This window comes from Vespa velutina, chromosome 11 (assembly GCF_912470025.1).
Source record: "Vespa velutina chromosome 11, iVesVel2.1, whole genome shotgun sequence".
Classification (NCBI taxonomy): domain Eukaryota; kingdom Metazoa; phylum Arthropoda; class Insecta; order Hymenoptera; family Vespidae; genus Vespa; species Vespa velutina.
This window is the reverse complement of record NC_062198.1, coordinates 619,156-632,236: the sequence shown is the minus strand read 5'-3', so window position 1 is coordinate 632,236 and position 13,081 is coordinate 619,156. Positions and strand designations below refer to the sequence as shown.

General features: G+C 27.3%; 2 protein-coding genes across 7 annotated transcripts in view; one reads left to right on the top strand and one right to left on the bottom strand.

Annotated features, from left to right (window-relative positions):
• Window positions 1–3,719: 3,719 nt before the first annotated feature.
• Window positions 3,720–5,745, bottom strand: LOC124952878. Of its 3 annotated transcripts, none has more exons than XM_047503428.1 (3): window positions 5,567–5,745; window positions 5,280–5,503; window positions 3,720–5,205 (listed from the first exon to the last, which is right to left on the bottom strand). In XM_047503428.1, exons 1-3 carry the CDS (start codon window positions 5,579–5,581, stop codon window positions 4,068–4,070), a joined length of 1,377 nt encoding a protein of 458 aa, XP_047359384.1. In that variant the 5' UTR covers window positions 5,582–5,745; the 3' UTR covers window positions 3,720–4,067. The 3 variants fall into 3 exon arrangements, with proteins under 3 accessions (XP_047359384.1, XP_047359385.1, XP_047359387.1); XM_047503429.1 differs by having other exon boundaries at window positions 5,636–5,696; XM_047503431.1 differs by having other exon boundaries at window positions 5,605–5,625.
• Window positions 5,746–5,857: 112 nt separating this feature from the next.
• LOC124952877 (protein GPR107) overlaps window positions 5,858–13,081 on the top strand; it is an 8,172-nt gene continuing 948 nt past the window's right edge. The window contains exons 1-10 of one of the 4 annotated variants that reach the window (XR_007102044.1): window positions 5,859–6,057; window positions 6,569–6,679; window positions 7,085–7,248; window positions 7,330–7,484; window positions 8,701–8,936; window positions 9,062–9,195; window positions 9,271–9,538; window positions 9,644–9,916; window positions 10,083–10,255; window positions 10,438–13,036. Coding sequence is in view for 2 of the 4 variants with exons in the window: in XM_047503426.1 (XP_047359382.1) it covers window positions 5,947–6,057; window positions 6,569–6,679; window positions 7,085–7,248; window positions 7,330–7,484; window positions 8,701–8,936; window positions 9,062–9,195; window positions 9,271–9,538; window positions 9,644–9,916; window positions 10,083–10,255; window positions 10,426–10,588 (1,788 nt within the window). In the remaining 2 variants the exon portion in view is untranslated. Of the gene's footprint in view, window positions 6,058–6,568; window positions 6,680–7,084; window positions 7,249–7,329; window positions 7,485–8,700; window positions 8,937–9,061; window positions 9,196–9,270; window positions 9,539–9,643; window positions 9,917–10,031; window positions 10,256–10,425; window positions 13,074–13,081 lie in introns of those variants that run through there. The other 3 variants (XR_007102043.1, XM_047503426.1, XM_047503427.1) reach the window with 3 other exon arrangements.

Genomic DNA, 13,081 nt, shown 5'->3' with positions numbered 1-13,081 from the left:
AGCACTTTTAATGCCAAAGTTCTTTATAATCGAATAAAACTTTCGTTACAATTACTATAGATCTAAACCTTTGTATAAAGTGTTTGTAACATGCAGATCTTATCAAAATTATGATGATAACGATTAACGTATCTAAACAATTACACGTGGTATGTACTTAAATTTATTCAAATTGCAAAATGGGGCCCTATATTACGACGCCATTTTTCATCAAAATTTCACAAAAGGCAAACGGCCGCCTATCTAAAATGCAAAGCCATAACTAATATCGATCTCTTCCGCATAGAAAGTGGAGGTTATCGGTTAGCCGACTCTTAAGATTACCTTTCGAGAGGCAATTGCTGTTACGTATGATCTTGGTAAAAGCAAACTACCTTTTCTTCGTAATGCGTTACAACTATTACGTATACGTACGATTCCATTAAAATCCTCTACCATGGATAACAAGATCCGTGGTTATTTAATTATATGATACCATAAAATCGTATAATAGTTACACGTAATACTTAGTAAAATTTCTTTCAGTGCAACTATTACGAATTGAGGTTATGTCACAATTATTTTCAATTAATTACGAAAAAAAAAAAAACTTAAGAATTTGTTTTGTCAACTATCATCATAGTTTCAATTAAAATTTTAAACTGTTTTTGTTTTCCGAAATTAACTATAAAAAATGAAGTTTTCTCTTCTAAATTAAATTTGCTTCTTAAGAGTAATCTAAATGTATTTACTCTTTTGAGAAGACAATTTGTTCAAATAATTTGTAAAAAAAAAAATGAAAGAGACGTTTGATTTTCCTCTTTTCTTTTCTTTTTTTTTATACGAACGGGCACAAAAATGTAAAACTAGTAATTTTTTGTTAACAGTTCATCGAAACTTGTTTATTCAAAATATATAGAAAATGTTCATATAAACTTATGTTTTCTTCACTTTCGTTCCGTTTCTACTTTCAATAATAACAACTATTTTCTTTGACGGTAATCCGTCGACAAGAAATTTTTAATACAATTAAACTCAATGAGTATGTCATTGTATAAAATCGAACGAATACTATCTTTATGGCACGATTTTTTATGAAAACAAAAGAAACCTCGTGAAAGTGGGATTATTATATTACGATTAATGAAATACAATGCAATCAAACACGTTAAATTTTGAATAAACAATAAATTATTTCAACGATAAAAAATACATATTGTTAGTGAAAAATGTTAAAATATTAGATTAACCAAAAAGTTTTGGCCGCTTAATTAAATATGAATATAATTAAATAATAATTAAATATGAATATAATTAAATAATAATTAAATATTAATGATAAATTATTAATTATAAATTAATTGTATAAATTTATTTATATTTAAAAATTATTTTGAAAAGAATTAAAATTTTTTAATTAATTAAAAATTATTGTGCTTCAAGAGAATAAATTGTTTGATAAATTGGCAGTTTTAATACTTTAAGTGTCTAGTTTTATTTTCGTCATCAATATTTGCATACTAATATGTATGAAATCTATTGATATGTAAATTATCAGAAAGGATCTCGAAGTATAATAAAAAAAATATTTTTATCTAAAAATTTTTTCTAACCGTTGAGATAATAGTTAAAATAAAATGTATATAATAAAATGTATAAATGTTTTTTTACTAGCGGTTTTTCAATAAGTTTTTTAATGGTGGATTTTTTCCAAAAGTATTGACTAAGAAGATAATATTTTTCCAATATTTTAAAATGGTAAACCTTCAAATTCAAAAACATTTACTATTGTAATAGACAATATATACCCGTAGAAATAACAAGTATTTGTGATATATTTTATGTCGATCGGTATCTTACATTGTTTTGACTAGTATCGCGACCAATATCAATAATTCGATTAGAAAGAATCAGGAATATTTTTTTCACTTATTTTAAATTTCAGATTACAAGAAAATCCGTTCAATAAAATTATTTATGATATAACTAAATTAATAATTGATTAATATATCATATAATCATAATATTATGACTAATTATCTGATTGTAATTAAGAAACAAATCGTTATTGAAATTTTATTTCTTCTTTTTCGACATAGTTTATAGAAAATATATTAGAAAACATGATCGTTTAAATAAATAAAATTTAATACACTTAAGTACAAGACATTATGAAGATTAGAAAAATATATATATATATTATTATATATATATATAAATATCATATCATATCATATATATATATATATATATATATATATATATATATATATATAATAAGTAGAGGGAAAAAAGTAAAAAAAAATACATACCTAGACACAACAAACCGGTCTACGTGCTTGATGGCAACTGTTCCTCTCTGTTCGTACGATCGCTCTTTTATAATTTTCAGAGGCACCTTTCTTCCTTCTCAGCACAGGAACCTTGCGTCTCACGAATGAGTAAATTTCTTTTAAGTAAAGGGACCGAGTAAGAGAAAGAGTATATGTGAGAAAGAGAAAAAGAGAGAGAAAGAGAGATAGAGAGAGAGAAAGAGAAAGAGAGAGAGAGAGAGAGAAATAAAAAGAGAGAGAAACAGAAAGAGAGAGAGAGAGAAAGAAGGAGAGAATATTTTTGACTAGTTTTCAGATTTATCGCGTCCTTCTGTTGAGTTCGAGATAAAAGAAATTAATGAGAATTTAAGGAATAGCATTTTTTTTTAGCGATTTATTCAATTTATTACTGGATTTATGACATATTTCACAATACATCTGTTTTGTCGTTCTTACGGACGAATACCGGTTATTCATTAGATATATTTGCCTTCTTTGTTTTTCTATCAAAGTTTTTCTAACACTTATAGCTAACCTTTTTGTTACATACGAGTAATATATATTTCGTAAAAAATATTTCGTTCTATATTCATAGAAACGAAAATATTATTAGGAACAAGGAAAAGATGGGAACGATTGTAACTTCGTTGTTTCGCTTTTTCATCACATATGATAAGAAAAAATATTACATGCATTAAAATGGAATTTCTGGTAAACGCGGCATAACCAACATAAGTTGTTGGATGTTATGTAATGTGAAAGACGTAACGAGCAAATATTGAAGATTTTCTGTTAGTTCTGATATAGCTAATGACATTATGTATTGGAATTTTGGAACAGGATGTTTGAAAAATATTGATATTTAAAATGGCGGAAAGTATTTTTCATAGATAACGCGCGCTTTTTCAAAAATGATATTTATTTGATTTGGTCTATCCGTTGATTATTAATTATTACATTTAATTAATAATAATAATAATAATATTAATAATAATAATAATAATCATAATAATATATATATAATATATATTATATATATATTATATGTATATTATATATAAATTAATATGATATATAAAAAATATTCAAGGAAATGTGTTATTTTAATCATTTTGTGTAAATAATATTAAAATGATAATTTCATAGATTTTTTGATTGCATGATAAAAATTTAGAGTAATTGTACATTTACAACATTATATTATTTTTTTCTCCAATTGTAATACGTAATATCAAAGAGAGATACACAGTTTTAGTGAAATGCAAGTAACGACTATAAGAAAGTTTTATAAGAAGGAAGAGAAGGAAAAGATGTATTACGTACGCGATAGGGCTTTAGTCGATGTAGAGTTCGATGCATGTATTTCAAATGATATATATATATATATATATATATATATATATATATATATATATTTCTTTAAAAATATATACGAAGACTTCTTTTATTTTTAATTAGGAACATTTTATCTTCTATTACAATCAGAAAGTATAACATAAAATTTGAATACACATTTATATCATAGTTTGTAAAACGTGCTTTCGCTATATGAAAATAATAGTATTTATGACAGAATATTTGCTATCATTATCTTTTATTATGAATTACAGTTCATAATAATCAGTCAAGTTTGATAATTTCTAAATATATATAATAAAATAACAATTTAGTATTGGATCATAAGAAAATATTATATCATATTATGTCTTTTAATCAATCTCCTTATTTAGTTATTTCAAAGATAATATATGTTATAAGTTGATATATTCTCAAATATTATTCTCGACCAATGATCTGCACCTTTGCATAAGCACCTTTACAACCGCTATTAGATACCAACAGACTTTGTTTCACTTGCTGTATTTTATCTTTATTAAGTTTTAGACCACTATCTTTCATTGCTTGCATTATGCATTTCTCCAAGGTTTCTTCACTTAAAGGCTTATATCCAAATATGTATGCATCGTTGTTTGCTTTAGAAAACACAGCTGTAATCTCTTCAATTTTTGCATCCAATTCAATCGTACGATCTAAATTATGACTTACTTTCTCTACGTTAATTACTGCTAACATTGTGATACAAGTATTTTTTAGTTTAAATATGTTAGTTGAAAAGTTCACCACGTCTAAAATATCATTCTCTCTTAAATTTTCGAAAACAATTAAATTACAACGATATGATGAAATCCCATTTATGTCAGCCTTATTTAAAGGCGAATTATATTGTAAAATTTTATTTTGTCTTGGAAAATTTCTTCTTATAATGTCGATAGTATAAGATTTTCCAACTCCAGTACTTCCTACAAGTATTGCGAACCTTGTACAGGCCTTATGTGTTTCAAGAAATTCAATTAAAGATGGTATAACTTTATTTTGACCATAAATTTTTTGTTGTAATTCAATACTGGCATTGGAGAAATGTAGCTTATGATTGCAAGTATATTTTACATCTTCCTCTTGATTTAAGAAAGCAGCTATCAAAAATACAAATATTGGTAATAATATAAAAAATGCAATTTTGTAGCAATAGTGCACAGAATCCTTATTTTTTGTCATGATTGATGATATAAGAGAACGGCATTTCTTCTTTATTTCTTCATATGATTCTTTCTCAGAGATAGTGTTTGATTCTTTTATTTGTTCAGTTTTATCTTCTGGTGATTTTACTTCTATAGGACTAATCAAATTAACAGTATCAATTTCTTTATTATTATGATCTGATAAATCAATTTTGTCTACTTCCATGTACTCTATTTCATCCCATTGAGGTTTGTTCGTATTAGCTAAATCATTAACAGGTTTGTACAAATTCCAATCAATACCTTCCGAATTATTTATATGAGGAATAGTAGTTTCCCAAGTTCTTCTATGTTCAGTATTATCTGTATATAAACTTTCTGATATTTTTAGTTGTCTATAAATAAAACATATGTGCATATGAACATCATTTAAACAACAATCTTTAACAAACAAAATTTGATCCTTTACCTGATATTATTAGCTTTATTAACTATTTGTTCACAACTATATTGCCTCATTAAACTAGGAGATTCTGGAGTTTGGAAGCATTGTTCAATAAGTATTCTACTAGTTCTAGATGGTAGATCAGAAAAACTGACTGTTCTGGTCAATTTATGTTCAGGTTCGTCGTCTAAAAGTTTTAAAGCTGCAAAGTGTTTTTCCATTACATCAAGTAAAATTTCGAAAGTTTCCTAAAAAACAAATCATATATCTTAACCTTCAAATCGTTTACTGGTATTTGATTTAATCCTTACTTCACTCATTTGCATCTTCAAAAATATGACATATTTACATTCGAAGGATATTTAACAACGTTCTTTTACCTTTTTCTTTTTTTTTCTTTGCAACTACAGCGCATTTATAAAAAAAGAAAGAATAGAAAATTTACGACACGTAAAACAGACAGAAAGAAATAATATCAACGGACGTTGAACATTAATTAAAAAAAGATAGCGACGAGAATTTAAAAATCACGCATGCGCAATTTTGTTCGTTCGTTCCGCGCATTCTGATTGTCCGATTCCGATTATTTCCTATGTCCATGAGTTAGATCAGTTTTTGCTCGCGTAGTGCTGAGCGCGTGTATAAGATTGTTCAGTGTTAGGTAACGGATCCTACGTGATGTGACATTTCTATGATCACAAACAATTCCAAAATGTATTCGAAAAGTTTTTTCGCTTCGTACTTTTGGACTTTATTAACAATCACAGTAGTTACAGCTAGAATCCATAAACTTGAAATACGGGTTAGTATCGCGCAAAGGATATCTCACGTTTAATGGCTCTTTTTTCCTTCTTTCTCTCTTTTTCAATGATTCTGTGTTTCTTTTTCTTTTTCTTTTATTCTTTCTTCTTTCGATTTACATATAATTTTATTTCGATTACGATGCAGTACTGTAATGATCGTGCAATATCACGGATGGATAGGCGTGTTACATCGATATCTTTCTTTCATATATATGTGAACATATATCTTATATTCGATCTGTGTAATACGTGGTGTATACTAGCGTGTCATATATATGCGTATGTACGTACATTATGAATTCAATTATGCAATCAACAATCAGGAAAATTTTTTATGAGATATATGTAAAGAATATTTTGAATGAAATAAATCGATTCCTATATAAATTATATAAAGTTTAATATCTATGAAGTGTCTATGTGTGTGTACTGTCTGTAATAGGTTATGTGGAACCATCATTAGTTCGGTGATCATCAATATCACATGTTTTGTTTCTTTTCTTTTTCCAGAAAGACACAAGGAAATATATTTCACTCAGTACCTTTGGTTTTTACAAGGATGGTATTCTTAATGTCAGTCTTACGAATTTCAGAGCTGATCCTTTAGATAAAAATGCAGTAGTAAGTTATACACAGTACCATAATTTTGTAGAGACACAGCCACCTGTTTGTTTTGTCCTTTGAACTTAATTTGTAAACAAATTATTGCCAGAAATGTAAATTTACATTTTCTCAATTACACCGTGTAGCTTTGATACATAATATAAAATGAATAACTAAATATTATTCAAGATTTAGAAAATTAAATAAAAAGTATGACATACATCATATATATATATATATATATATATATATATATATATATATATATATATATATTTATATATAAGATTAAACATTATATTCTCTTTTCATATTTGGTTTATCAAATTTGTCTTGAAATCTCTCGAGCATAGTCGGTATATATATTCTGTGATATATCTATGTATTAATGTTTAAGCGAAACTTTCTTTATTCGGACTTCAGTTTGGATTCAGTTTGGACCGGACACTTAGCGACGCAGTAAATCCTTATTTAGATAGTCATCAAGAAAGATGTGTGCTTCAAAATATATCCAATCCTAAAACAGAACTAAAGAAGAAGAATGATAGTACTGTCATATACTTTACGATGGATTTTAAAAATTTATCGTAAGTAAAGATTTTATCTAAATTATATTTATATTTAAAACATAAGAACTTTATTGATGAGTATATTTTTTTATTTTTCAGATTGAAGATAAATTGCAGTCACAATATACATACAGTTCATATATATAAAGATTCTAGTTTGATACCAGATTTTAGGATGAAAAGAAATTCACTGCCAACAAAATTTAGTGATACAGCGCTTTTTCCAAGAAGGAAACGTAACATATCTATACACGGTAAGTAATTAATTTAGTTGAAATTTTTAGTCAAATGTTAAGTTTTGAATTTTTCTATTATATGATGGACATATGCAGAGATTAATACCTATACTTGTCTCAAAGTCATGATAAAAATAGATCTCTTTAAATGCACGATTTATTTCTGTTAAGTTGCATTGCTAATCTTAGAATTACAGTTTAAATACATCTGTTACCAACAGGTGGAAAGTGGTAATTTGGCTCGCTCTTTATAACCGTGATGTTCATCTTGTTTCAGACATTGATTATTAATATTCTATAAATTACGTATAGGATATTCAATCGTGCCAACTTTCAAGGAAACGCATTATTTTGAATATTCCAAATAATGTTAGAAAAATTCAATTATATATTCACAGTTTAAAACATTTTTACTATGGACAATATATGAAGGTGGTATTGTTGGGATCATACTTAAATACTTTCATACAGAATTTTTATTATAATTAAAATTGCGATAGACATTCACATACACACAATGAAATATTAAAGTTTTCTAAATTGTTTTTAATATTATATGACTTAAATTGTTTGTCTTTTTTCCATTAGCAATAATTGGTAATATGTTGAATTAACTTGTTTCTTTGGGCAGTTAACCAAAATTGAAAAGAAAATTTTTACCTCGAAACATAAGTGAATTAGCTTATTATAAAATATCTTACGAATGTATAAGAATTTCTCTCTCTCTCTTCTCTCTCTCTCTCCCCCTCCCCCTCTCTCTTTCGGATATTTTATATTCCCAATCGGAATATTTTCTTTTTGAGTTTATTATTATATTAACATACATCTTATACGTAAGAATTTTTGAACTAAAATGATTGATGAATACGTGGACTCAAAGCAACGTCAGTGATTGAACATTTCTGTGATGGCAGTTGCTATAATTACATCTTGTCCTCAATCTTATAAATAACACGAAAGTTAGATATTTTTGAGAGTTTGATTAGGTAACTATTTTCTTCGATTCATATTATAGATTTTTCTCTTATGTCCATCAGGAATGAAATTTACGTGATCATTTAAATCGCTTTTTAACGTACAAATATATATTTATACATAAAATAATGAATTAATGAAATATGATATATAATGAAAATAATGAAATAATGAATAATGAACACGCCTTTATTTTCAGTTTAATTTTCGTTACCATATAATACTTAAGAAACAATTTTATACGAAAATTTTATTGCAGAAAATGAAAAATCCATCAAAAAAGACGAGACTGATTTCAAATTAGAATCGAATAGTTGTGCTTATTTAGCACAGGCACCACTACCGATGACCATGGAAACTATAAAGGGCAAAATGTATTATAACACAAGCTTTGCTATGTATGTAGCCAATAAAGAAGAGGAAGGTCTTTACAATCTTTATTTTCACAATTGTCCTAATTATAAGGGTGATACTCAAGTTGCTGTAGATTTTACGGTGAGACATCATGTAAAAATACAGATTTTCTCTAAATAATACAATAATACACACACACACACACACATACATACATACATATATATATATATATATATATATATATATATTTGTTTTGTTCACAGATACAAATAGCTGAAATCAATCATGGAAATTTTCTTAGTGCTGGAGAAATGCCTTTACCAGCTTTATATTTTATGATGGCTTTTTTGTTTCTCTTTTCTGGCAGCTTCTGGGTCTTCATACTTAAGAAGAGCAAGTAAGGTTTCCATTTATGAATTATAAAACCTATTGAAATTTATGATTAATTTTTATTTTAATCTTTTTTATACAGGCATCCCGTTTTTAAAATTCATTATTTAATGGCAGTATTGGTATTTCTGAAGTCTTTATCTTTACTATTCCATGGCGTCAATTATCATTTTATTCAAACAAAGGGTGAACACGTAGCAGCGTGGGCGATATTGTATTATATTACACACCTGTTAAAAGGTGCTGTACTGTTCATTACTATTGTCCTTGTTGGCACAGGATGGACATTCATTAAACATATTTTGGCAGACAAGGATAAAAAGCTTTTTATGATCGTCATTCCATTACAGGTAATAAAAAAAACTAGAATATATTTATATTAGAATCAACTGTAATAAGTAACTTCTATAAAAATATCGAATTAATTCAATGTAATCTGTTATTTTATTATTTAGGTATTAGCTAATGTTGCGGAAATAATAATAGAGGAAGGCGAAGAAGGCGATATAGAGAATCAAACATGGCGCGATGTTTTTATTCTCGTGGATTTGCTTTGTTGTGGTGCTATTTCATTCCCGATAGTTTGGAGTATCAGACATTTACAAGAAGCTGCTCATACGGATGGCAAAGCTGCTGTTAATTTACGAAAACTCAAACTTTTTCGACATTTCTATATCATGATACTTGGTTATATATACTTTACCAGATTTATAGCGTACTTACTTAAGGTATGTAGCATATGACCATTTTAAATTTGTTGTTATAAACACCAGGGGAATCTATTTATTTATCAGTCCTAGCATAAAATCATATATATTTTGATAAAAATCATTGTTTCTTTAGAAAGAAAATCAGAAGATGAACATAACTGTTTCTCTATTTCTCTTTCGATAGAGTACGGTACCGTTTCAATATGAATGGTTGGATGAAATGTCTCGTGAGATGGCAACTTACGTTTTCTTCGTTTTAACGGGTTATAAGTTTCGACCAGCCTCCGCGAATCCTTATTTCACATTAACAACTGATGAAGTAGATCAAGGTGACGATGACGACGAAATGGACATCGTGTAAGTATTATTTTACTATAATGCTATGAGATAAAATCACAAAACTTTTTTTTTATTTTTTTTCTTTTTTTTTTTCTCCGTGATTTTATAAGTTTAAACGATTCTTATAACGATTGCCTTAAAATTTTTTTCTTAGATTAAATTATCCTATTCTAACGTCACGAACTTAGCCTCTTTTCTAGCGTTAGCGGTGGTAGCGGACTTACCGAGAATCTCAGTAAAGTTAGCAAAGTCTCCAAAGTGGTAAGGCCAACGACCTCGGAAGTTCCATCTACTCAAGAGGAAAGGGATAGTCTTTTTAACAAAAAAGATACTACTCATGAATATGATTGAACACATGAACTATACCTAATAGATTGATTTTGGGTATTGCTCCAAGTGTATAATGTATGTGTATTTTATAAAATCTCAATATGCTTTTTGCGAGTAAGATGAACGCACTTTGCGAGAAAGAGAGAGAGGGAGAGAAAGAAAGAGAGAGAAAGAAAGAAAGAGAGAAAGAAAGTTTAAAATGTAAAGCACGAGATAGTTTTAAAATAGTTAACTCGAAACTTTCTGTATATTTCCTATATTATAGGACGATTCACGCAAACTGTAACAATCTATATCTTTGTTCTTTTTTGGTTAAAGTTAGAAAAAGATGAGTGGTTCAAGATAGATTACATATTCATAAACATATTTTTTTGCAATTGCGTGTGCATGTGCATTTTGTAATTGTACTATTTTCTTTTAAATGAGAACTTCCCATTTTTTTTTTGTTACATACACTGTATCATTTTGTCATTCTATGTAAGAAGGTATTAGGGTAACATAGTCGAGAAATAATTAATTTGTGAGGTATCTTGAAAAAATGTCTTCATTAAAGGAAAGCACGAACAATTTTCATTACATTCTAAATATTTCGTACAACGTTTTTTAATTTAATTACATAACCGAATTGAGTTGATCTTTGATTATTGTTATTACTAAAATTTATATATTTTCTTAGTTTTTATTTTTATTTATTTTTAAATATTTTATTTTTTATTCGTTTTTTTATTTGAAAAATGTGATATTTCATGTATTTTAAGTTGTACATCTGTGATAGATTTCGTACTCTTTTATAATAAATTATCATTGGATCAATGAATCTTTTTCGAATACATATCTGCTACTGTTATGAAAACAAAAAATGAAAAGATGTAAGAAGCATTTTCTTTCTTTTTTTTTTAAATACTCGTGAACTAATCATTTTTCGATCATTTTATTCTAATATTTTCTTAGATAAAATAACGAGAGGATACAAAAAGATGGGAAGATTTACATTCACAATAAAAATACTGCGTATACATGTGTGAAAAAATACGATCGTGAATATAGCAGTTCAACCTAAATTAATCATCTTTTTCCTCCAACATTTTTTTTTAAATTTTAACCAAAAAAAAAAAGAAAGATATGGGTTGTTACATAGTTGCATGAATCATCCTGTATAAATATACGACTGTTTCATATTCCTTAGAGAATAAAATAATAAGAGCGATGTATCGTGCGCCGCAGTGGTAGTAAAAAACAATCGTACAACTTTGTATTATTATTATTATTATTATTATTATTATTATTATTATTATCATCATTATTATTATTATTACTATTATTATTACTATTACTATTATTAATATTATTATTACCATTATCATCATCATCTTGTACTTAACGACAAAAAATTCGATCATTGTAAAGTACGACTGCGGCATGCATTTTCGTGCAGAGATCGTAATTTAATAAGTATGTATGATGTACTTTATATTTTATACGCCGAAATATTCTCGTTTTGATCACGTAATACATCCTCCCCATCCCTTTATTCCCTCGCGTTTTATGAAATTCTACATGTTATACATTGGCAGTTTTTTAGTGTTTAAAAGTATTACGATCAAATCAGTATAAGGATGTTACACAGATAATTCGTGATACGACACCACGTCCATTAAAGTGCTGATCATATTTTTTTTCACTTTTTTTTTTTTCCCTAAGAATTTTGTAAATAAGAAAGGAGAAATTAGTTCGTCCTAATCTTCAAGTTCTATTGTAAAATCAACGTTCAAATTCTTTCCATCAAGTTTGTCACTTTGCCATTTCCAAAGTTTTACATTTTGATGGAACAATTTTGTGGAATTTTTCTAAGCATTTACGACTATCTCTATCCTTATCTTTTTAAGACACGCTTAAAAATTTTTTTAAAGATTCTCGTTCAGGACTCTTAGGTATGTTGTGATAGACGATCTACACCCGTTTACGTGATTTATCTGTCATAATCCAATTACTTCTCCTTTTTTCTTCTTTTTTTTATTTGCACATTACATCCAATTACTTCTCCTTTTTTCTTCTTTTTTTTATTTGCACATTACAATCCTTCTAGTAGAAAAAATATAATTGTTATGGATACCGAGAAATAATTGGAAACTCGAAACATCTTTGATGTTTCCTGTTGACGAATTTACTATAATACGTTATTGCGAATAATATTATTAGTAAACTATATTATTATTTATGCAATATGTGTATTGATATTAGTTTCGACATTTGTTAAAAATAATACACTATGTTAAAGTGTAATAAGCATGAAACGACGGAAAACATATTGAAAAAAATAAAGCGGATATTTTTATGAAACTGTAACAATCATATCCTATATCTAATAAGTATCCTATAATTCGGATTAGAATGGATTAGAATGATTTGAAAGGTAATGAATGCGTTCGAGTTTATCCAAATTAACGGCGATATGTCATACATAGACAGGTAGATAGAGAGAGAGAGAGAGAGAGAGAGAGAGAGAGAGAGAGA